This window comes from Lissotriton helveticus, chromosome 1_2, assembly GCF_964261635.1.
Source record: "Lissotriton helveticus chromosome 1_2, aLisHel1.1, whole genome shotgun sequence".
In the NCBI taxonomy this organism is placed as follows: Eukaryota; Metazoa; Chordata; class Amphibia; order Caudata; family Salamandridae; genus Lissotriton; species Lissotriton helveticus.
This window is the reverse complement of record NC_136058.1, coordinates 146,446,207-146,468,586: the sequence shown is the minus strand read 5'-3', so window position 1 is coordinate 146,468,586 and position 22,380 is coordinate 146,446,207. Positions and strand designations below refer to the sequence as shown.

The window sequence follows — 22,380 nt, the reverse complement described above, 5'->3', positions numbered from 1 at the left end:
TGGAGCCAATTCTCCAACGCCAGTACATGCTCTTCCAGATTCCCACTGAGGGAAATAGGGTGAAGACGGAGAGTCATTTGCAAGGCCTCAGCTCTCTTTGAAAGTGCAAATTAAACTTTAAAAACCTAATGAGCATTTCTTTAAGACCATTTTGCCTAATAAGGCAATGCCATATTGACATAATGTATAAGGTTCAACGGTTAAGTCATTACTTTTAAAAATAGAATTAAACAGTAAGCCTTAACTATTAAAGTGTTTCACAGTAGTGAGAAGTTCACTTGGTGTGGAAGTATATGTATAACATTACGTGAGTCTTCAGGGGCAGCATGACTATTTTCTGTAGGTAAAGGATGTGCAATATCTTTTAGTGCACAGAAAAATTCTGCAGTAGAGAGAGGCTGCCAGGATGCGCTTATCTTTGCGCACTGGTCCCAGGTAGAGAGGTGCCATTGTGACTAGCCTGAAGATATGCTTCTTGAAGAACCGAAGAAGATGGCAGGTGCCAGGGCTGCATTCCTTGAAACAATCCATCCATCCATCCATAACCTATTCATAAAATGAAAACAGGCACCGACACAGCACAGGGTACCAACTGTTAATCCACTACGTTTTATTCCAGTAAATCAGCCAATGTATGCGTTTCGGCTGAGGCGCAGGCCTTTCTCGCACATAATGGGTGCCCTACTGAGCTCACCATTTATAATGTTCAACAGAGCATGTGATGCATAGACACAGAAAAGCCATGCTGGTGCAGCTATCTTTTGTTTCACTGCATAAATATTTACATTGCCAATGCAAACTCTGAAATAATATAATTCCACAACTACTGCATCAAATAAATGCAATACAACCAGTGACTGCACAATTCGATGTTTCAAACTGAAAAGACCTCGGCACTGGTCCCAGGTAGAGAGGTGCCATTGTGAATAGCCTGAATATTTGCTTCTTCAAGAACAGAAGATGATGGCGGGAGCCAGGGATGCATTCCTAGAAACAACCATAAGTAAAAAAGATTCTTCGTAAGTTTTCTTTCACCCTTTTATTTCTTATTTATATGTTTCAATCAATGCATTTCAGCAACATTATACAAGTCAAATTCATGTGACACACACACTCGTCAAATTTTAACTAAAGATAAAACAATTTCGATGAGACTAGACCATTTTTGACAATATTTTGATATTTTTTAATGGCTTCATATTGTGGGACGCAAGGCAAGGCACCCTTGGGCGGAAGACAACAATAAGGTATTCAGAAATGCATTTAAGCAGGAAGCCATTGAATCTCCTCTCTTCCCTTTCCTGACAGTTATGTGGCACAATGGGACAACTGTTTCACCTCCTACACATACACTGCTTTGTATGGCCATTGGTTCCTTTTGACAAAAGAGATCACTGTAGGGCAATTGACCTCCCACTTCCGTTCAACTCTCACAAGTCACCAAATCCACTCTTTTAAGGAAAATTGCCAAATACTCTGCACCCAGGGTGGCTCTACATCTTTTGGTTTTAGAGGCTCAACACTTGCCTGCCGGAGGAATTCCACAAAAGGGATCAGTGGCAGAGCATTTCTCATCAAAGTATAAAGTTAGCAAATCAAATGACTGAGGTAAGAGCTCGCTGCTGATATTTGTGGATGACCTGCGGATTTTGGGTATGACTCCAAGAAGAGCAGACTTCATTTTTCTATAATTGATAAATCATAAAGTTGGGTGAGAACAACACTTGCTACTTACAGAGCAATGAAATGGAAAACTATGTTAGCACGCACTAAATAAAAACATTTTATTAATGATTTAGTTCTAGTTAATTTCGCCAGAGAGGAGGGTGGAAATGGTGACCTTGTACATAGCAATTTGCCTTCGAAGGAAGAACATTAACTATCCAACACTGTCATCTTTTAGTTGCACATGCATCACCTCCTACTTCTGTACATCTACATGAGAAGCAGATTTAGAATCTTACTTGAAGCTCCCAGAAGATGCTGCGTGTATGTCTGTGGTAGTAATGTCTCAAAGGAATGTACTCTGTTCCACCATAGCTCACTCTAAGATACTGTTCCACGTGCTTAAAGAACCATGGCTTCCAGTAGTCTCCAATTCGGTTAATCTAAAGACAGGAAAAACACTGGTTAGTACATAGAAAACGGCTTGTGTTACTGCAGATCATTAGAGTGAAAATGTACATAATGGTAATCGCGGAGTAATAAGTGTGCAAGTAATAATGGGTACTGTTTCTAGTTTTATGTGCTTCTTACAAAAAAAACGAAACCAAGATTAAAACGTTCCCTAATGTGGATTTCTATAATCTTGGTTCTTTCACTCCCTTCATTAACAAGCATTTGCAATGCAATAGGTCTCGCATTAGGAAATTTTGAGCTATTGGTATTGTAAATGACAACTTGGTTATTTCTGTGTTGGTTTTGAAAATAGCGAATTTAATAGCTTTGTCATTTACAATGCCAATAGTTATAACTTTCGCAAATGTGACACGTATAGCATTCGTAATGCAATATGTGTTGTATTTACGTGACTTAGATGTATTGATAATACAAATAACAATGGCTTTTTTTTAATAATTAATACTTAAATAAAAGTTATTGTAATTTATAATGGCATGGGTTGCTGGGTTGAAGTAGAGACTTGAACCTGGTTCCCCAGTTCCAAAGTCTGCAGCTATGGCTGTTAAGCCAAATCCTATCCCCTGTGGGAATGACGCATAGCTGTGATGAACTGAATTAACTGATCAAAGATAGACAAAAATGAATTAACGGAAAAGATCTCAGAAGGAATAAATCATCTGAGATGAGGTGATGTAATTCAAGAAAATAAAAAAAACACAATAGAGGTTCCTGAACAAGGTGTAACCAAGAAAGGGTTACTAGCAAGTATGCGTTTTTAGTTTAGTAGAGCAGATGGGATTTTCAAACACCTATCTTAACCAACTGAACTTAAATGCCTCTCCATGGCTATCAAAAAGAACAAAGTACATATAAACAGGATTCCATTGCGTGTTCTTGTAAAAGATGTGAGAGGCAGAGAAAATGTACAATTAGTTTGAAAAAGTGGCAACAGCGCTGCTATATACGAGGCATGAGAACCAGAAAAGAACAGGAGATTGGCACTTGTCACAGGGGTTTCACTCCTATATAAGCCTGCTGAAATAACCCCCCCCCCCCCAGATATAGGAGTCAAAGAGGGTGGCGACCTCTGGCCTAATGTGGAGAAGGATGGTGGTGGGGTCAAGTCGACGATGATAGATATATATATATATATATACACACTTTGGTCGGGAGTGGGGAGGAGAATATGGGACAAATGACCGAGATAGGCAGGAAAGGAAAAAAAATCCGATTGGGATGCAGCTCTATCTAAAAGGGTAATTACTGTACAGTACCGCCTTTTCGGTCCCATTACAGGAGAACAGTCCGAGGACTCAAAAATGATACAGCCAATAAGATAGCAATGCAGCCACTAACATCGATTGCTCCTAAAAGGTGGACAGCATCTCCAAGCCATGAGCAGGTGTTCCGTGAGCAGAGTAACTATTCCCGACTCGATATTCAAAGGCATGGTGGTAGGCGAAAGACGACAAAACTCCCTAACAATGCAAGGATTATAAAGTAACGGTAGAAACAGACACGGTATTTTTACACAAGTACGTTGACACCATTAATGAAGAATAGAGGTTACAAAACGCAAACACAATGTTCACGCAATAAAGAGTTTTATTTTTCCAGTATCTCCTGTTGTAATGTAAGGAGCGAGTCACTGTGTAAATAAACATCTATCACACTGCAGTCTCACAAAACCGCGATCTGCGCCAACACACGCGGTTAAAACAAAAACAAGCACACTGCCCTTGAACAAATAATTGTTACAATGGAAACACTGCAAGGAATCCGAAAAACATGGGCTCAGTTTATTTATAGACAATAGGTCCTGGTAACTTGCCGATTTTATTATCCACAACCAGGCCCGGCTCCAGGAATTTTTATTTGGGTGGGCCAAGGACGCATTTGGGTGGGCCACTGCGGGCTCGATTTGTCGCATATATGTCTGGGCAGACCTGCGTCAGGGCCCCCTTTATCTCTTCTTAGTCTTACAAGGCCCAGTAAAACTCACTCTTTTCCAAATCTCTTTTTAATGTTATCACTCTCAAAAAGTGTTTTTCCATGTAATGTTACTTTGATTGGAAAGAGGAGGTTTCTGAGGTGGGAGGATCAGGCAAGTGACACTTCTCAGGCTCCCTCTGTGTGAGCCTTCAGGGAGAATCCATCTTCATTACTACCTCCACCTGACCTCGGACTCTGCAACGCACTCCCTTACAGGCTTGAATATCCACTTCTCGCCAGTGCACCTTACCGAACAGCTGACCTTGGACCCCAGCCCCATATCAGGCACCATCTCCCGGTAAAAACATTAGTAAAATCACCTTCATACTTAAAACATTGAATAGAGCAATAAATATAATTAGCATGCACTTTAAAGTATGCTCCACAGTGGCCCTTATGGCCCGACTGCCAATTAAATAAACAAAAACAGAAAGGCCATGACAGGGCCGGCTTCAGCGCTGATGCAAAAGTCTTTTTTGGCGCTGCACCAAAAACCTCTTTCTCCATAAATACCTTTACTCCCACCTTCCAACAGTGCCCCTCATCCATGCATGCCCCCCTATTGACCTCTTCCTCGGATTCCCTCACTGCCACACGCCACAAGTGCCCCTCATATCTCCATAGCCCCTCCCACTCATGACCTCCTCCTTGGAGACCAGTACCCCTTATCTCTCTGTAGCCCCTCCCACTCAAGACCTCCTCGTCTAACTCCCTCACTACCATCCTTCACCAGTGCCCCTCATCGCTCCATAGCCCCTCCCACTACCTCCTCCTCAGACTCTCTCACTACCACCCTCCATCAGTGCCCCTCATCTCTCCATAGCCCCTCCCCCTCATGACCTCCTCCTCAGACTCCCACACTACCACCCTCCACCAGCACCCCTCATCTCTCCATAGCCCCTCCCCCTCATGACCTCCTCCTCAGACTCCCTCACTACCACCCTCCACCAGCGCCCCTCATCGCTCTATAGCCCCTCCCACCACCTCCTCCTCAGACTCCCACACTACCACCCTCCACCAGCGCCCCTCATCTCTCCATAGCCCCTCCCCCTCATGACCTCCTCCTCAGACTCCCTCACTACCACCCTCCACCAGCGCCCCTCATCGCTCTATAGCCCCTCTCACTACCTCCTCCTCGGATTCCCTCACTACCACCCTCCACCAGCGCCCCTCATCGCTCTATAGCCCCTCCCACCACCTCCTCCTCAGACTCCCACACTACCACCCTCCACCAGCGCCCCTCATCTCTCCATAGCCCCTCCCCCTCATGACCTCCTCCTCAGACTCCCTCACTACCACCCTCCACCAGCGCCCCTCATCGCTCTATAGCCCCTCCCACTACCTCCTCCTCGGATTCCCTCACTGCCACCCTCCACCAGTGCCCCTCATCTTTACGTAGCCCCTCCCCCAATGACCTCCCACTCTGATTCCCTCACTGCCACCCTCCACCAGTGCCCCTCATCTCTCTGTAGCCCCTCCCCCTATTGACCTCCTCCTCGGACTCCTTCACTGCCACCCTCCACCAGTGCCCCTCATCTCTACGTAGCCCCTCCCCCTCATGACCTCCCACTCTGATTCCCTCACTGCCACACGCCACCAGTGCCCCTCATCTCTCTGTAGCCCCTCCCCCTATTGACCTCCTCCTCGGACTCCTTCAGTGCCACCCTCCACCAGTGCCCCTCATCTCTACGTAGCCCCTCTCTCATATGCGTTTCATTTGTTGTATAGCGCTACTCATATCAGTGTATTGTGTGTCAGTATTTTACACCACACACACATTACACAGAGACAATGAATCATAGAAGTATGTAAATCAGTCTACAGGGAATGTCACATAAGCCAATGAGGATTACAAGGTGTATGAATCACATGCCATCCATACTGGTGGGCAGGATATTTTAACTAGGGTGACTAGGAATAAACAGACCACTTTTCCCCTGCGCTGCATAGAAAAAGAAATATCAACGCAGCAGGACAGGAGGCAAAGCTTACCGTTGTAAAAGAAAGGATTTGTCCCCTTTCACCATGCAGAGATGAAGGGGTGAAATAAATAAACAAAGCCTAGTTAACATTTTAATGGTCTTTTAAAGACCTGTTAAGTACTTTGGTGCGGCTGCGAAAATCTTAAACTGTCTGTATGTGTGCGCCCGGGAAGCTGTCCCGGGCTGACACACACGACCTGTGCCTTTCACGCCTGCCTTCAAGCCCTCACTGCGAGGGCCAAGGCTCCTGATTGGGTGGGCCAGGCTCATCTTTGGGTGGGCCGGGCCCACCCGGCCCACCCGCTAGAACCGGGCCTGTCCACAACTCCTTTTCAGACACTTTTTTTTGTTCGAGTAAGCCACCCTATCACCTTCTTTACGAATCTCGCGCCCATGACCCACACACCGCTCATCAAAGACTGACCCACACACCGCTCATCGAAGACTTCCCCACGACGTATCCACTTCGGAACTAAGTAGTAACTAGACCCGGCCGAGCCGTACGCCTCTCACGCGAGAAGCAGTGACGTCAGGCGGGCGCACGCACTTCCGCGCAGGCGCAGAGTGTTCTTGGCCGCTTCTCCGGCTCCCCTTGCTGATGGCGTACAAGAGGCATACATGGACCCCCGCCGAGGCAAGATGACCCGACTGACATACGACGCCGCCACTCTCAACGCACTCAATGCCGGCCGGACCCACGCCTGCTGCCGAGCCACCCCGAGACGCACCCACGGACCCTTCACCTGCAAGTTCACCTGCCTCCGAACCTGCCCCGCACCCGCCAAGACAAACACCAGCAGCAACCACCTCAAGTGCATCCTGATCAACACCCGCTCCGTCCACAGACACGCCGTGGAACTCTGGAACCTCCTCGACGCTACATCACCGGACGTAGCCTTCCTCACGGAAACCTGGATGAACGCCTCCTCTGCACCCGACATCGCCATCGCCATCCCGGACGGGTACAAGATTATCAGGAGGGACCGCATCAACCAGACCGGAGGTGGCATCGCCATCGTCCACAGGAACACCATCCGCATCACGACCGACGCCAACGACTCCTTCGCCGCAGCCGAACATCTCCACTTCCAGATTCACACGACCCTAAGACGACCCTCAGAGGCACCCTCGTCTACAGACCCCCGGGACCACGCGCACAATTCAGCAGAGACATCACAGACTTCATCAGCCCACACGCCCTCCCCTCCACCGACTACATCCTCCTCGGGGACCTCAACTTCCACCTGGAGAACAACAAGGACCGCAACACCACCGCCCTGCTGGAAAACCTCGCCAACCTCGGACTCAAGCAACTGGTCAACACCCCCACCCACTACACCGGCCACACGCTTGATCCAGTCTTCTCTTCCAGCAAGTACATCACCTTCAGCCACGCCAACGGACTCCACTGGACCGACCACAGCTGCGTCCACTTCAGCTTCAAAAGATCCACGACCTACCACCACCCGCAACAGGTACCTCACAGGAATTGGAGCAAGATCACCGCAGACCAGCTCACCACCTCCCTCAGCCAGAGCCCACCCGCCAACACAACGGACCCAAACGAAGCAGCCCGCAACTTCACACAGTGGCTGACCGCCTGCGCCGACGACCTCGCGCCACTAAAGAACCCTCCCAGCAGACCCAGAAGCAAGAAGGCATCCTGGTTCACCGACGACCTCAAGGACTCCAAGAAGACCTGCCGCACCCTCGAGAAAGCCTGGCTCCTCCACCGGACCACCGACAACATGACCGCCCTCAAACACGCTACCCGCAAGCACCACCAGCTCATCCGCACCACCAAGAAGAAATCCCTGAAGGAACGGCTGGACAACAACGCCCACGACAGCAAAGAGCTCTTCACTATCGTCAAGGAGTTCTCCAACCCCAGCACCGGCACCAACGACATCACTCCGTCACAAGACCTCTGCGACTCCCTCGCCTCGTTCTTCCACCGCAAGATCGCCGACATCCACAACAGCTTCGGCGCCCCACCCACGCACCCAACCGTCGAACCAACGCCCCCCACCGCCACCCTTCGCACCTGGACCACGGTGACCACCAAAGACACAGCCCGCACGATGAACACCATCCATTCCGGATCACCGACCGACCCCTGCCCACACCACGTCTTCAACAAGGCCGACTCCACCATCGCACCCCAACTCCGGAACATCATCAACGCCTCCTTCAACACCGCCACCTTCCCGGAGAGCTGGAAGCACGCCGAGATCAGCGCCCTCCTGAAGAAACCTACAGCGGACCCCACCAATCTCAAAAACATCCGCCCCATCTCGCTCCTCCCTTTTCCTGCTAAAGTCATCGAGAAGATCGTCAACAGACAGCTGACCGCCTTCCTCGAGACGAACGGATCCCTCGACCCCTCGCAGTCCGGCTTCAGAGCCAACCACAGCACCGAGACCGCCCTCATCGCAGCCACCGACGACATCCGGACCCTGCTCGACAAGGGGGAAACAGTGGCCCTCATCCTCCTGGACCTCTCCGCTGCGTTCGACACGGTCTGCCACCGCACCCTAGTCCAGCGCCTCAGCAACATCGGTATCCAAGAGAAGGCACTGGAGTGGATCATCTCGTTCCTCGCCGGAAGAACACAAAGAGTCCGCCTCCCCCCGTTTCGCTCCGAGGCCACCGAAGTCATCTGCGGCGTCCCGCAAGGATCTTCACTCAGCCCCACCCTCTTCAACATCTACATGAAACCTCTCGCAGCCATCGCACGCCAGCACAACCTCAACATCATCTCTTACGCCGACGACACCCAGCTGATCCTCTCCCTCACCAGAGACCCCGACACCGCCAGAACCTGCCTACACGAAGGGATGAAAGACGTCGCCGAGTGGATGAAGGACAGCTGCCTGAAACTGAACTCGGACAAGACGGAAGTCCTCATCCTGGGATCTTCGCCCTCCGCCTGGGACGACTCCTGGTTGCCCCCAGCCCTGGGCACCGCACCCAAGCCAACCGACCACGCACGCAACCTGGGCTTCATCCTGGACCCCTCCCTCTCGATGACCAGACAAGTCAACGCCGTCTCCTCATCGTGCTTCAACACCCTGCGTATGCTTCGCAAGATCTTCCGCTGGATCCCGACCGAGACCAGGAAGACTGTCACCCAGGCACTCGTCACCAGCCGACTGGACTACGGAAACGCCCTCTACGCCGGAACCACAGCCAAGCTACAGAAAAGACTCCAGCGCATCCAGAACGCCTCCGCCCGACTCATCCTGGATGTCCCCCGACGCAGCCACATCTCCAGCCACCTGAGGAACCTGCACTGGCTCCCAGTCGACAAGAGGATCACGTTCCGGCTCCTCACCCAGGCACACAAGTCTCTCCACGACCTGGGCCCCAAGTACCTCAACGACCACCTGACCTTCTACACGCCCACCCGCCAGCTACGGTCCACCAGCCTCGCCCTCGCAGCCGTACCACGCATCCGAAGAGCCACCGCCGGAGGAAGATCCTTCTCTTACCTAGCTGCCAAGACTTGGAACTCCCTCCCCATCCACCTTCGGCTGATCCAGGACCATCTCGCCTTCAGGAAACAACTCAAGACCTGGCTGTTCGAGCAGTAGCATACCCCTCCCCCCAAGCGCCTTGAGACCCTCCCGGGTGAGTAGTGCGCTATACAAATGGCATGATTGATTGATTGATTGAAGGACAGGCACTCCACGAGCTAATGTAGTGGTTGCAGTTTTAGCCTTGGTGCAAAGGGCTTTCAGACATTCTGGTGCCTTCTTCTTGGCCAGTTCATAGCAGATCTTGATGCACATAAGTGCAACTGCCATACATCACCTTTGATGATCTTGATATATTGGGATGAGGAAGACAGTCTTCAAAGTCACGACCAAGTTAAGGTCCCACTGTGCTATTACATAACACTTGGGAACATGTGTCAAACATTTAGTAAATCTCATTGCAACAGGCAATTTAAACAAGGATGGTTGATCCGGCAAACGCAGAAAGGGACAACAAATAACTCTTAATGGACCCAATTCAAGGCCATGCTGGGCTTAAGATAAAACAAACAAAAGAACATCCAATAACTTTGACTGTAAGGGATCAATCTTACGAGCGCGAAAATTTGTCCCAGCACCCAGGAAAAATTGACTGCATAGAAAGGCACCTGACTTCCAGCATCTCAGGCAGCAGATCATAAGCTTTCAGTTGTCACCATCCAATCACCACGTATGTAGTTGGAGATTGCGCACATGTGGGTGGAGGACATTGCCTTGTTACTGTATCATTAGATCCAACAAGGTTGAAGCCTGATCAGAGGACATATGTCCATTCCCAGAAGTTCCAGGTACCACATTCCCCAAGCCCAATCCAGAGCCACCAGGAACACTTGATCTTTTTCAGAACGTGGGGCAGGAGAGGGAGGGGTAGACTACAATGTGCTAAACCTGTTACATCACGCTTTCTTGACAGTGGTGAAATAAAATGTATCCGAGGATCTCCCACTGTTGAAAGATACCCTGCACCACCTCAGAATGTAAACACCAATCATGAGCTACCAGATGCTGTCAGCTCCACTCATCCACTATGGCATTTAGGAACTCTAACAGGTGGTTCACAATCAGGTATATATCCAAGCACACCAACCAACTCCAGATTGCACACAATCCCATTGAACAGAGCACAGAAATCTAGGAATCCACTCCAGATTGTTAGTTGCAATAGCAAATGGCTGTGTTGTTGCCCATGGGAACCTCTACCAGCCTCCCCTTGATGCAGGGTAGGAAGACATTCAGAGCCTGAAGAATAGCCTACTACTCCAACAAACTGATGTGGAGCTGAGCTTCTGTTAGAGACCAAAGTCTTTTGATCTGAGAGGGCACCCACCTAAAAGAAATAGAGGCCCCGGGAGACAGGGTCCCCAGGACCTATTAAGGTTGAGAAAGGGGGCCCGCACAGCCCTCCTGCCCCTTTTTTAAGGGATTCGGCGCCATGAATGAGGTCCCTGGGGCCTATTAAGCCTTATGTGAGGGAGGACATTCACCCCCTCACCTTTTTAATGGAATTCAGCCTGGAGGAGAGTAGCGGCCGCTCGTATTGTGAAGTGGTGAGGTGGCAGGAAGGGTGAACACAAACAAAACAAACATTTGCAATACAATAGGTCTCGCATTTGTTAAAGTCAGAGCTGTTGGCGTTGAAAATGACAATGTTTTTTTCTCCCTTTTTAGGTCTTGCCTGGCATTAGCAGCGCGCATGCCCTGCTCTCGCCATGCGAGGGCCTTTTGGAATCAATACGGATTCCAGATGTGCACGCTGACAGACAGAATATGTGCACGCTGGGACTGGATGCTTTACTCGCGGCGTGAGAAGGACACACTATATTTTTCACACTGGCGACAGCTTGTTTTATACAACCAGCACTTCTATGCAGATCTAAGATAATTTCACTGAAACTAATAAAGAGGAAAGACAGCTCCTAGGCACTTTGAGAGGTTAAGTGCTTGAAATGATCAAACTGCACACAGGAGAATTAAGAAGCATTGGCAGGATGTGTCAGAAGCCAGTGTATTCAAACTTGAAGAGGAGGGGGCTTAGATTGTATTTCCTTGAGATTTTTTCGGTCTCACTGAATTCGCTACATCCATAGATAGAGACCTTTACACCCCCAGGAGCACCGTCTTGGTAAACTCCTTACCTAAACAAAAAAGTGTGAAGGAACCTGTCACGGAGAGGGAAGCCCTCGAGTGCCCATTCCTCCTTGCACCCTCCCCCTTCCTGCCGCTGTTTTGCCAGCAGGCCCCCCCCCCGCCCTGCAGAGCTGAGGTTGACTCATTGTTATGCAGGCGGAAGAAGATCAGGTGTGAATGGACGCTGATGAGACTTCCTCCATGACAAAGACCTCGGGCGCTTGAATCCACCAGCTCTAAACCGCTCCCCCTCCCCCCCCCCCCCCCTTTCACCTTCTGGCCCTGGTGTTTGGGAGGGACAAAGGCCTGCAGGTGTGATGTTTTCAGCAACTCCAGGCTTAAATAACGTCCCAAATCCCTTGATTGTTCTTGTCTTTCAGAGTTGTAATGACCTGCCCCACACCACAGCGAGCATCACAGACCCACACCCACTCCCTTGAGGGAGCAGGGGACAGCCATTTAAGTTGATTTGATTCTGGCCACTTCTGCCCTAAATACGAGGAACTTCATGACGTAAAAGGCATATAATAGAACAGATATGGCTAAAAGTGATTGGACGGATATCAAACACGTAAAGCAGACAAGATGTCTACCTTGGAATTAGAACTGATTTGAAACTTAGTTTCACTCCTGCCAGGCCGCTTGTGTGATCCTGGATAATTCATTTAATCTACGTTGTTCTTGCATTTCCTGGTTGCCAAACATTGGCGACGCGAAAAGCTACCCGAACACCATTAACACATTTGAAAAAAAATGAGGTTTAAAGAGTCACATGAACACTAAACTTGGACAGAGACAATTAACTCTGATGGTGAACAAGCTGTAAAGGCCCGTCTTCATCAGATGCAATCTCACCAATCCTTTCCTAGTTTTTAAAAGAAAACAATTTCCCCATCATTGTGTTGCAATTCTTGGATAAAATACGAGATTAAGGGCTCTCAGTTCATTTCACGGACACTTATCAATACTATCTCTAGAGCCTTAGCAAGTTTGTTCACAGTGTGCATAAAGGAGGGGAAAAAACTGCGTCACACAGACCACGCGTATTGCGCAAGCGCAGATGCTCGCACCAGTATTTGAACAATCCTGGGGCATGTTCTCAAGGACTTATCGCGGAGTTAGCTGCCCTTTACCGCAGCCAAAGTCGCAATACATTTATCGCCCCATTCACAACCTGTTGCTAACAGCCGACATCACCAGTTTACCTGCAATAGCAACCGCAAAAAACATCGACACAGATGACACCGGCTACTATCCCTAGATGCAGAGTAGGCATTCCCGTGCAAAAAGCCGCAACAACACCACTTCGCAACATTCTCAATGACCAGCCAGATCGGCGATAAGATCACAAAACAGGCTTTGCTATACAATACCATTAGCAAAGCAAATGGCTTTAACTTAATCAAAGGCGAGACCTATTCCATTTTCAATGCTGTTTTTATTCGCAGTGGAGTAATTATATTTGCATAGCCCTATTGAAATTGGTATAAAAAAGAAAAAGTTAAAAAGACTATCATTTTCAACGCCAACAGCTTTAACTTTAAAAAAATGCAAGACCTATTGCATTCCAAATGCTTGTTGTTACATGCAAGTCAGCAAGTAAAAAACTCAAAAACTTGGGTAACATGAAGCGTGAGTATGTTAAATACACCTCAATGAAGGAAAATGCGCTGATCAAGTCTAAAACAAATCACTGTGACACGAGTGCAAAACAGGATTCCGGATACATTAAAAATAGTAAACAAATGTTTAATTAGTTAGAAATGTACGTTCAGTAGAAGAGGTGAGTGCCTGAGGTTCCAGTAAAAAGCGGGAGTGCTGGCTTTCCGTCTTTTGACCTTTTGTTTGGTGCATGCATAGCGACGTATTGTAGTTTCCCCACTCTTTATATGAAAAGCAATGGCTCCAAACCTGCCTTGCACTCAGATGATATGCTAAGGAACACTGTTCTGAATACCAAAGACAGAATGACCAAAACATGAAGGGTTTTTAGACTTTTTATTTTTTATTTTTAAAAGATACATTAAAATTGCTCACTGATTTTACAATCTGCAGCAGGATGGTCATATGAACAATAAAAATTGCACAAAGTTTACTACCGACTGTAGTATCACAGTAATAAATATGCAAACGTGTAATCCCGACAGCCAGAGATATCTCCGGGAGAGAACGAGACAGCTGCACAGAAGCAAACACAAAGGAAGGTGTGGCACCTACTGAGAAAGTGAAGGCGGCCGCTCCATTATGGCGTTGGAGCGCCCCCCACTGCTTTCTCGCAGTGCGAGAAGCAGAAAATAGAATGGTTTACTTACCAGAAGCGGAAAATTGTTTGTCTAAGTGCCAAGGTCCACGAGAGTGTTACAGTGTCGCCGCTGGAGGCGGAGCCCCTGTGGGTGTACCGCGCCGGTCTCTGAACGGACCGAGAGGGTGAGTGAACTACCCTTCCCAGCTGCCCTGTGACCAGGAAGAGGAGGCGGGACCCGAGAGCGCGATGCAGGCGCATAAAATCCACGAGCCCCACCGGCAGAGCGGGGGACTTACCAGAAGCGGAAAATTGTTTGTCTAAGTGCCAAGGTCCACGAGAGTGTTACAGTGTCGCCGCTGGAGGCGGAGCCCCTGTGGGTGTACCGCGCCGGTCTCTGAACGGACCGAGAGGGGTGAGTGAACTACCCTTCCCAGCTGCCCTGTGACCAGGAAGAGGAGGCGGGACCCGAGAGCGCGCTGCAGGCGCATAAAATCCACGAGCCCCACCGGCAGAGCGGGGGACTTACCAGAAGCGGAAAATTGTTTGTCTAAGTGCCAAGGTCCACGAGAGTGTTACAGTGTCGCCGCTGGAGGCGGAGCGCCCCTGTGGGTGTACCGCGCCGGTCTCTGAACGGACCGAGAGGGTGAGTGAACTACCCTTCCCAGCTGCCCTGTGACCAGGAAGAGGAGGCGGGACCCGAGAGCGCGCTGCAGGCGCATAAAATCCACGAGCCCCACCCGCGTCGCGGGAGCGCGAGGGAGCGCCGGGCTAAGCCCGGGCAAAGGGCGGGCCGTCTGAGGCCGTCCAAGGACGACGGAGGACGGGACGGGCCACCCTATTGATTTCCACGCAATCAGACACTCCGAGAGTAAGCCCTTTACATTCTCGCCCTGCCCCCACTAGGCTATTATTTGTCAAACATACTGCTATGTCCACAAGGGGCAGTCGCAGCAAAACTGCTGCAGGAGTAGGGAAGGTTACTGGCCCAATCGATAACTTCATCTTCAGGGCCAACGAAGCGATCGACCATGGAATATCATTATTGGAACGCAGAGTCTCCCTGGAACTGGCCCAAGCCAGACGTTCTTCATTGGGCCTCCTCGCCTCAGCAAATACACCTATTAGGAATAACCCTGCTGTCGGTGTCTCTGTAGTTCGTGTTAGCGCAGAGATCCACACCCTGCCCAACACTGTGGATTTATCAGTAACACAATTACTCTCAGACTCACTACGGAGTTTGGAGAAATCCCCCAACTTAGATGTCACTGATAACTTTAACACACAATTAGATCTCGTCACAAACTCTATTCCAGCAATGAGCTTCCCTGAGAGCCTGCACACAACATCTATTGTGGAGCCCCAATTACCATCTATCCCGATAACAGACACTACACATGCTCTTGCCACCGACCCGATCCTGATTATAGATCCCGACTTGATGGCTACTAACTTATCCCCTCCCCGAGAATTGGTCACTGCACACACATTTGCGGACTTAACCCCCACTTCCAAAGCATTGCGAGGTTTAAGGGAGGGAGCTATACAGAAACAGAAACAGCCCCAAGGTTTAAATACATCTATATCCAAGGGAAACCCTCTACCCCAGAGAAAGCAGGGGAAAAGCCTATCTAACAACTCTAAAAAAGCTAACAAAAAATCTAATACAGGGTTGGGTCATAAAGGAGACTTGCCCATCATGGAGTCATCATGTAAAGATTGTCCCTCAACAAACCAACTTATAACGAAGGTTGGGGAAAGTATAAGTGTCCATCTTGCTACCATAGAAAAGAGACTAAGGAATATAGAAAAACAACTAAACGAACTAAGTGCCCTAGTCAAAACCCCAACCCCAAAAGGAATACCAACTTTAGTGGCGACCAAACCACATATTCAACAACCTTTGGGACAACCCGCGAAAAAACCAATTGCAGACTCTAGTAATACACCCAAGTTAACCTCACCTTCAAAGGGAGTCACGAAAAAAACAAACCCACCCACCATAAACACAAACACACAGGGTAAACAATCCAACCCGACACAACCAAAGGGGGGTACTACTAACAACTATAAGGACAGGAATAAAGGAAATCAAGGAAGATTTCCTGCTAATTTGCCCCCTGGATCAAGTCCATATGTAGTGGTGATGACGGGAGTTCCCGAGTTATCAGATAGTACTGAAGAACCTACCTGGTCTCTACTAAATAAAGTCAGTTACTGGCTAAACAATAATAGACCCCTACCCCCATACTGTAGGAGTAACATTCTAACAGTTAGAAGAGTACCGTGGGTGGGCCATGAGACAAAGAAAACACATTGCGACTGTGTGATTATTAACTTTGATGACCCACGCACGGTAGAACATATCTGCTCATGGAGAAGTGAGGGGTACAGTGGAGGCATAGAGACAAGGCACCTTTCTTTTTTGTATCCATCTAGGAATTCTGATAGGTTCAACCAGTACGACCATGCCTCTGATGGAGACTGGTGCCAGGTGGGGCAAAAAGATGTGGGAAACAACTGGGGTGAGCGGGGGCGAGATAACCATAGATATCCTCAAAGAAATACAATAAGTAGAGATGCCTTTTGGGGAATACCAGTTTTCAATAGATTCAGCAGCCTAGAGATGGTTGATTGACTCTCACCATCACCCCGGCCACTGAACATTGAACTGGAGGGAACAAAACAGGGTCGCCCCATTGAGCTTACTAAAAACATAGAGGCGCATGAAAAGGAGAGCCTAAGTACACAACTGGCCCAAAATTGTTTGGGGTTGTCAGTAACAAGTGAAGATCAAGTAGTTGGTAATATTAAAAGGCCTGTAACATCTAACCCCCCAGATCCCTATCCTCATAAAAACTCTAACAGCATACTAAAGATCATCAGCTGGAATGTAGCTGGACTTCAACAGCGGGTATCGGACCAGGAATGGTTAAAATGTATATCCAACAGAGACATAATAATGTTACAAGAGACATGGGCTACTTCTGAAACAGTTATAGAGGGTTTTGAATGCCACAGCATTAGCGCACAGAAGCCAGTTTTTGGACGCCCCGTGGGAGGCCTGCTGATTGGATTCAGGATAACTCTAGGGGGGGCTACTAAATTAATACCAACTAAAAGCCCAAACATTCAAATAATCGAGTTTACATGTAGGTCATCGTTATACTTCATTAACTTCTATAATAACGATTTTCACTCGACCCCTAACAGGCACTATATAGAGCTATTTGAGAATATTACAAGAATAACCGAATCAGCCAATAACCGTGCGAACAATAGGATTATCCTAGCTGGAGACTTTAATGCCAAATTGGTGAAAACCAAAGTAGGTGCAATTCAATCAGATAGGGCCACCAAACGTGGGAATGAATTAAAAATTTTTATAAACACACACACCCTATTGAATATAATGGACACATGCAAAAATAGTGAAACTGCATATATTCCAACTTTCAGAGGCAGAGATTTCTCCAGCACGGTAGATTATATCTTTACGTCTGCAGAATTATTAGATAAAGTTACCCAGGCAGGAGTTGTAGAAACAGCCTTCGGAGACCATAACGCATTGGAAATTAGTTTAAGATTGGGCCCGATTCAAGCACCGCCCCGCACCTTGGGAGCTAGGGATATTATGCCATCAACTGATAACCTAAGGCTAAAGTGGAAAGGGGTGGACTGCGGACGCATTATGAACACAATCATAAGTAGCCACCAATCAATAGTTGACTCATGCTCACTTACTGATGGGAACCACCAAAGGATAGTCAAAGACTTTGCAAATCTTTGTAATGTTATTAAGACTCTTCTGACAGTCCCTAACAGAAAAAACAGTGACAAGCCTAGGTGGTTCGACAGTTGCTGTTCAGCGGCAAATAAGGCTCTTCGTAGGGCTTTAAATTCCAAACCGAGGAGTCAAGTAGATGTACGGTCCGCTAGGTTGGCTTATAAAATAGCCATAGGGACAAGGAAGGCCACCATGGTAGAGGACCACTGGAATGAACTAACTGTCTCTGCTGCTGTGGGAAATAGCGCAACCTTCTGGCCTGCTGTAAGGAAGATGCGGGACATGGGGAAGCAGTTGTCACCAACCAGCTGTACTATTTCTAGCCAGCATTGGGAGCAACATTTCTCCAAAATATACGCCAAACCTACTGCCTCTACAGAAGATTACAGCCATGGCAAACTGAGCCCATTAGATATAACCCTGGGGGAGGTCGTTCTAGCCATCAATCAAAGCCTCGGGAACAAGGCACCGGGGCCGGATGGCTTCCCAATTGATCTAATCAAACACAAACCAGAATTTTGGGGGCCCATTCTGGTTAATGTTTTCAATTGTTTGCCGATGGGCGCCATCCCTGACACCTGGTCCACCAGCATAATAGTGCCTATCTACAAAAAAGGTGAAAGATCTGACCCTGCAAACTATAGGCCCATCTCACTCTTAGACAACACCTTGAAAATTCTGGGCCGGGTGCTGTATAATAGAGTGAATGATTGGGCCGAAAAAACAGGGGTGCTGGACAGATGTCAAATGGGCTTCAGAAGTAAGGTCGGGACAACAGAACAATGCCTGAATCTTAATCTTATAATAGGCAAATATACCATAGCTAGGGTTTCACCTATTTACCTAGCTTTTATGGACTTGTCGTCCGCCTTCGACCTAGTGAACAGGTCAAAATTGTGGGCGACACTCCTATCCTATGGCCTTGACGAATCTTTGGTACATTTCCTAGCCTATCTACACGCGGACACTAAAGCCCAGGTACGAATTGGCATGGAGGGTGAGATCTCAGGGGCAATCAAGGTAGAAGGAGGTGTCCGACAGGGGTGCGTTTTAGCACCCCTGTTGTTCATCATTTATATAAACGGATTGAGTGATTCCCTGAAAAAGACGACAACTGATGTCCCGAAAATCCAAGGGAAATTGCTACCCGCACTTCTGTATGCCGACGATGCGGTGATCATGGGCTTAACACCAAATGCCCTATGTGCCCTGGTCAAGAACTTTGCACATTTTATGGGGAACTTGGACTTGAAAGTGAATTTTAAAAAATCGTATATTATGACCTGCGGGCCAGGGGCCAAACAACTCAACTCTATTTCGATTGGTCAAGAGAAGTTGCACTCTACCAAATCATTCCCCTACTTAGGCATGGTCTTTGCTGCGAACGGCCTGTGGAGTGGGCATCTCGCCCACGCCACAGGCAAGTTCTCAAAGGCCATAAACTCAATTCTTTCCCTGCCACGGCCAAAGAGGTCAGAAACAACTAAGGCAATTGTGAAAATATACAGACTGCAATGTGTCCCGGTAGCAACCTATGGCGCTGAGATTTGGGGGACAGAGAAATCATCTAGCCTGCAGACAGAAGAAAACCGGTTATGTAGAAAACTTCTTGGAGCCCCAATCTCTTCATCCGGGTATATTTGCCACGCTGAACTCAATTTGCCTCATATAACTGATTTTATTGCCACGCGACCTGCATTATTTTGGCTGGCCATTTGGACCAATGACCGTGCTATTTTAACACAGGAAATTGTGTCTGAATGTCTAGCATGTGACAAAGGCATGAGTATCCCGTGGCTCCGGGCGACAAAGGAAAGCCTAGATAGCATTGGCAAAATCCATCTTTTTAAAGATCCTTCCCAGATCAAGAGTACAGATTAAAAGGATATACAAACTGAACTTTATGCCCTTTTCAGGGAAAAGAGGTTGGAGATAGAACTGCAAAAACAAACTGTCAAATCATATGTGAATAACATAAACAACGACTTATCTCCACAACAAATCCCTTTATATCTAAGACTCCCTATGACCAACTGGGAAAGATCGTTATTATATCGCTTAAGAGCTGGAATCATAAAATACTCACTTTGCTTTCCAATGGGCCACAGCACGATGAATTCTGGAACTGAGTTATGCCCCTGCCCTAGCGATGGACACAGCAGACAAAATGACTTACATTTCTTTTTTCATTGTAAATTTTTTTATAAAATACATCAAGTGGTTTTTAGTCCCATATTTTAAAAAACAAAGACCAGTTTCTCTGACTCAATCTTATTCCATGCTTTTAAAATTAGAAAATGATGAACTGATTTTTCGTGTAAGCTCATTTCTGTAAAATCAATGGAACCTCCATGAAATGCTTATGTGCCTTAAAGTCCCCCCTGCCTTGCACTTTAGTAAATTGAATTGCACTTTAGTAGCTGAATCACACTGATTGTTTACATTAATGCTTGGAAAACATCTGTGGCTTTTAACTATTTGTGGAAATTGCGTAATTATTTTAAAATGTATTTTTATGTAAATGTGTGGCTTTTATGGATTTTTTGCAATCCGAATAAAGTATTTTTGAATTGAATTGAAATTGAATGGTTTCTTCAATACCATTTTATTTTCTGCTTCCCGTGCTGCGAGAAAGCAGACATCAGGAGTATGCCTGGCTTAGGGGCGTGTGGGAGAGATTGCCTGGTTCGGGACGGGCAGGTGGGCAGGTCAGGGAGGAGTGGCTTCGACCACTCTGATTGCCCGGACTGCTTAGTCGGCCCAAGAGCAGCATGCGGTTTCTGTTCAGAAGCAGCGCAGCAGAGGCGGCGCGGAGTGGGACCCGGTCAGGTAAGTTTTTCATTTCATTTTTACGCCCCCCATCCCCCGTTCCGTGAGTATTAAGTGCTGCGACTGTTTAGAATGCACCTTCCTCTTTGGCACAGTCTGAAAAAAATAACAGTTTTTCACCAATGACCACCTACAGCAAATCTGTGGGTGTACGGGGTGCGGGGGCTCCATCTGCTCATCAGAAACTGGAAGGGTTTGCAAATAGAATATTTTGTCGGCATTCGAAGGCTGCGCCTCCTGATTAGAGACCTGCCCTGGAACATGAAGGTTATCCCGTCTCAGAATTTAACCTGCTCTATGCCAGAGATCAAGTAAATTCTCAGCTAGGGTGCGATCTAGAACGATGACCTGGTTAGTGCTCTCAAGTGTTATCTGCATATTCACAGTGTTTACGAATTGCAAAATGTTATTAGGTTAATGGTGTAATAAGTATAAACTAAGGTCTGCATTGTTGGTGTTTTCGGAACTGTTTCAAGCCACGCCGCTGCGTATGCTTTGGTCTCCAAAAATATAAATAAAGAAATGGGTCCGGGAAGGTATGTTTTTTGGGTGCATTTATAGGTGTTGCATTACTCTTGGAACTTCTTCTTATTGGATGCTGTAGATAAATCTAATTACTGTTCTTGTGTTGTCCCTCAGAGCTATAAGCTATGGTTAGGCTTGCGAGTTAGAGGGCGTGGGGGAGCTCTTCCAGCTGGCAGCAAATGTAGCAGATTCCCGACAGCTAGAAGTCTGTCTGTCCATCTTTGGCGGTCCTTCTGGCTAAAGGGAATTTGACCCCAAGCGACCACAAATTTTCCTCTCAAACTACGTTGGGTGAATTTGTGAATCGGCCTGAATTTAAAATAGGAGGCTATGACGAATTAAACAGGAAAAGTTAAACTTTCAAATGGCCACGCACTAAACTAGTTGTTTTCAGAGAGCTTTTCAAAAACAGAGGATGGAAACCACTGTTGAAGAGGTTCATTCGTTCAATTATTATTGCTGAGAGCTGGCTTTAATTTGCCCCAAAAATGTAGCTTGGAATGTGTTATGTCCTGTGAGACACGCTCTAGTGTCCTCACCACTGCCCGTGGAAGCCATTCCCTGGAGAGGGAACACCCGGAGTAGAAGCATCAAAAAGCTGCCTGAAGAGGGAGCACCCAAGGTGAGTGGCTCCTCCCATGCAGCTGAGAAAAGCGACTGAAGATCCGCCTATATGGTCCAGTGACCATTGAAGTTAATAGACCCGTTGGCCCTCTTAGAACATGGTGCATGTCACTGCACCCGGAGGAGAAGCAGAAGAAGAGTGGAGATCATGTCACCTAGAAGAGCTGAACAATGCAGGTATGTCAAAGACAACGAGAGGAGAAGCATGAGGACTCATAGCACCACAAGCCAAGAACACCTCCAAAGACACCAGACAGCCACCAAGGTGGACCAACGGCCCTGGCAACAGCACCAAGGGAGAACCACACGTAAGCAGCAGCAAGCGCAAACCAAGTTACTCCCATCGCTTCACAGTGAGACCGTCCAGCCCCGAGTGTCGCAGTTGGAGTCGAACGGCATCCCTGCCCGCAAATGCCAGAGGTGCAAGAGAAGATTCAGAAGAGGCAGCCAAGTGGCTACGACGTTCCTCCAGAAACCTCCTCTCCTAGTTCATCATCGCCACCTGATGTCCAGGCCCAATGGCAGCTACGTCATCAATGCCATGTGCATGACACCGTACTCCGCTAGAAACGTGGAAGTGTAACCAGAGGGTCTACACCAAGAATCGGACAACCA

At 47.8% G+C, this 22,380-nt stretch overlaps 1 protein-coding gene across 1 annotated transcript in view; it reads right to left on the bottom strand.

The window, feature by feature from the left end:
• The window catches only part of DHCR24 (24-dehydrocholesterol reductase), a 164,221-nt gene that overhangs the window by 70,384 nt on the left and 71,457 nt on the right, over window positions 1–22,380 (bottom strand). The window contains exon 6 of the mRNA XM_078670222.1: window positions 1,965–2,108. Coding sequence (XP_078526348.1) covers window positions 1,965–2,108 — 144 coding nt within the window. The remainder of the gene's footprint in view (window positions 1–1,964; window positions 2,109–22,380) is intronic.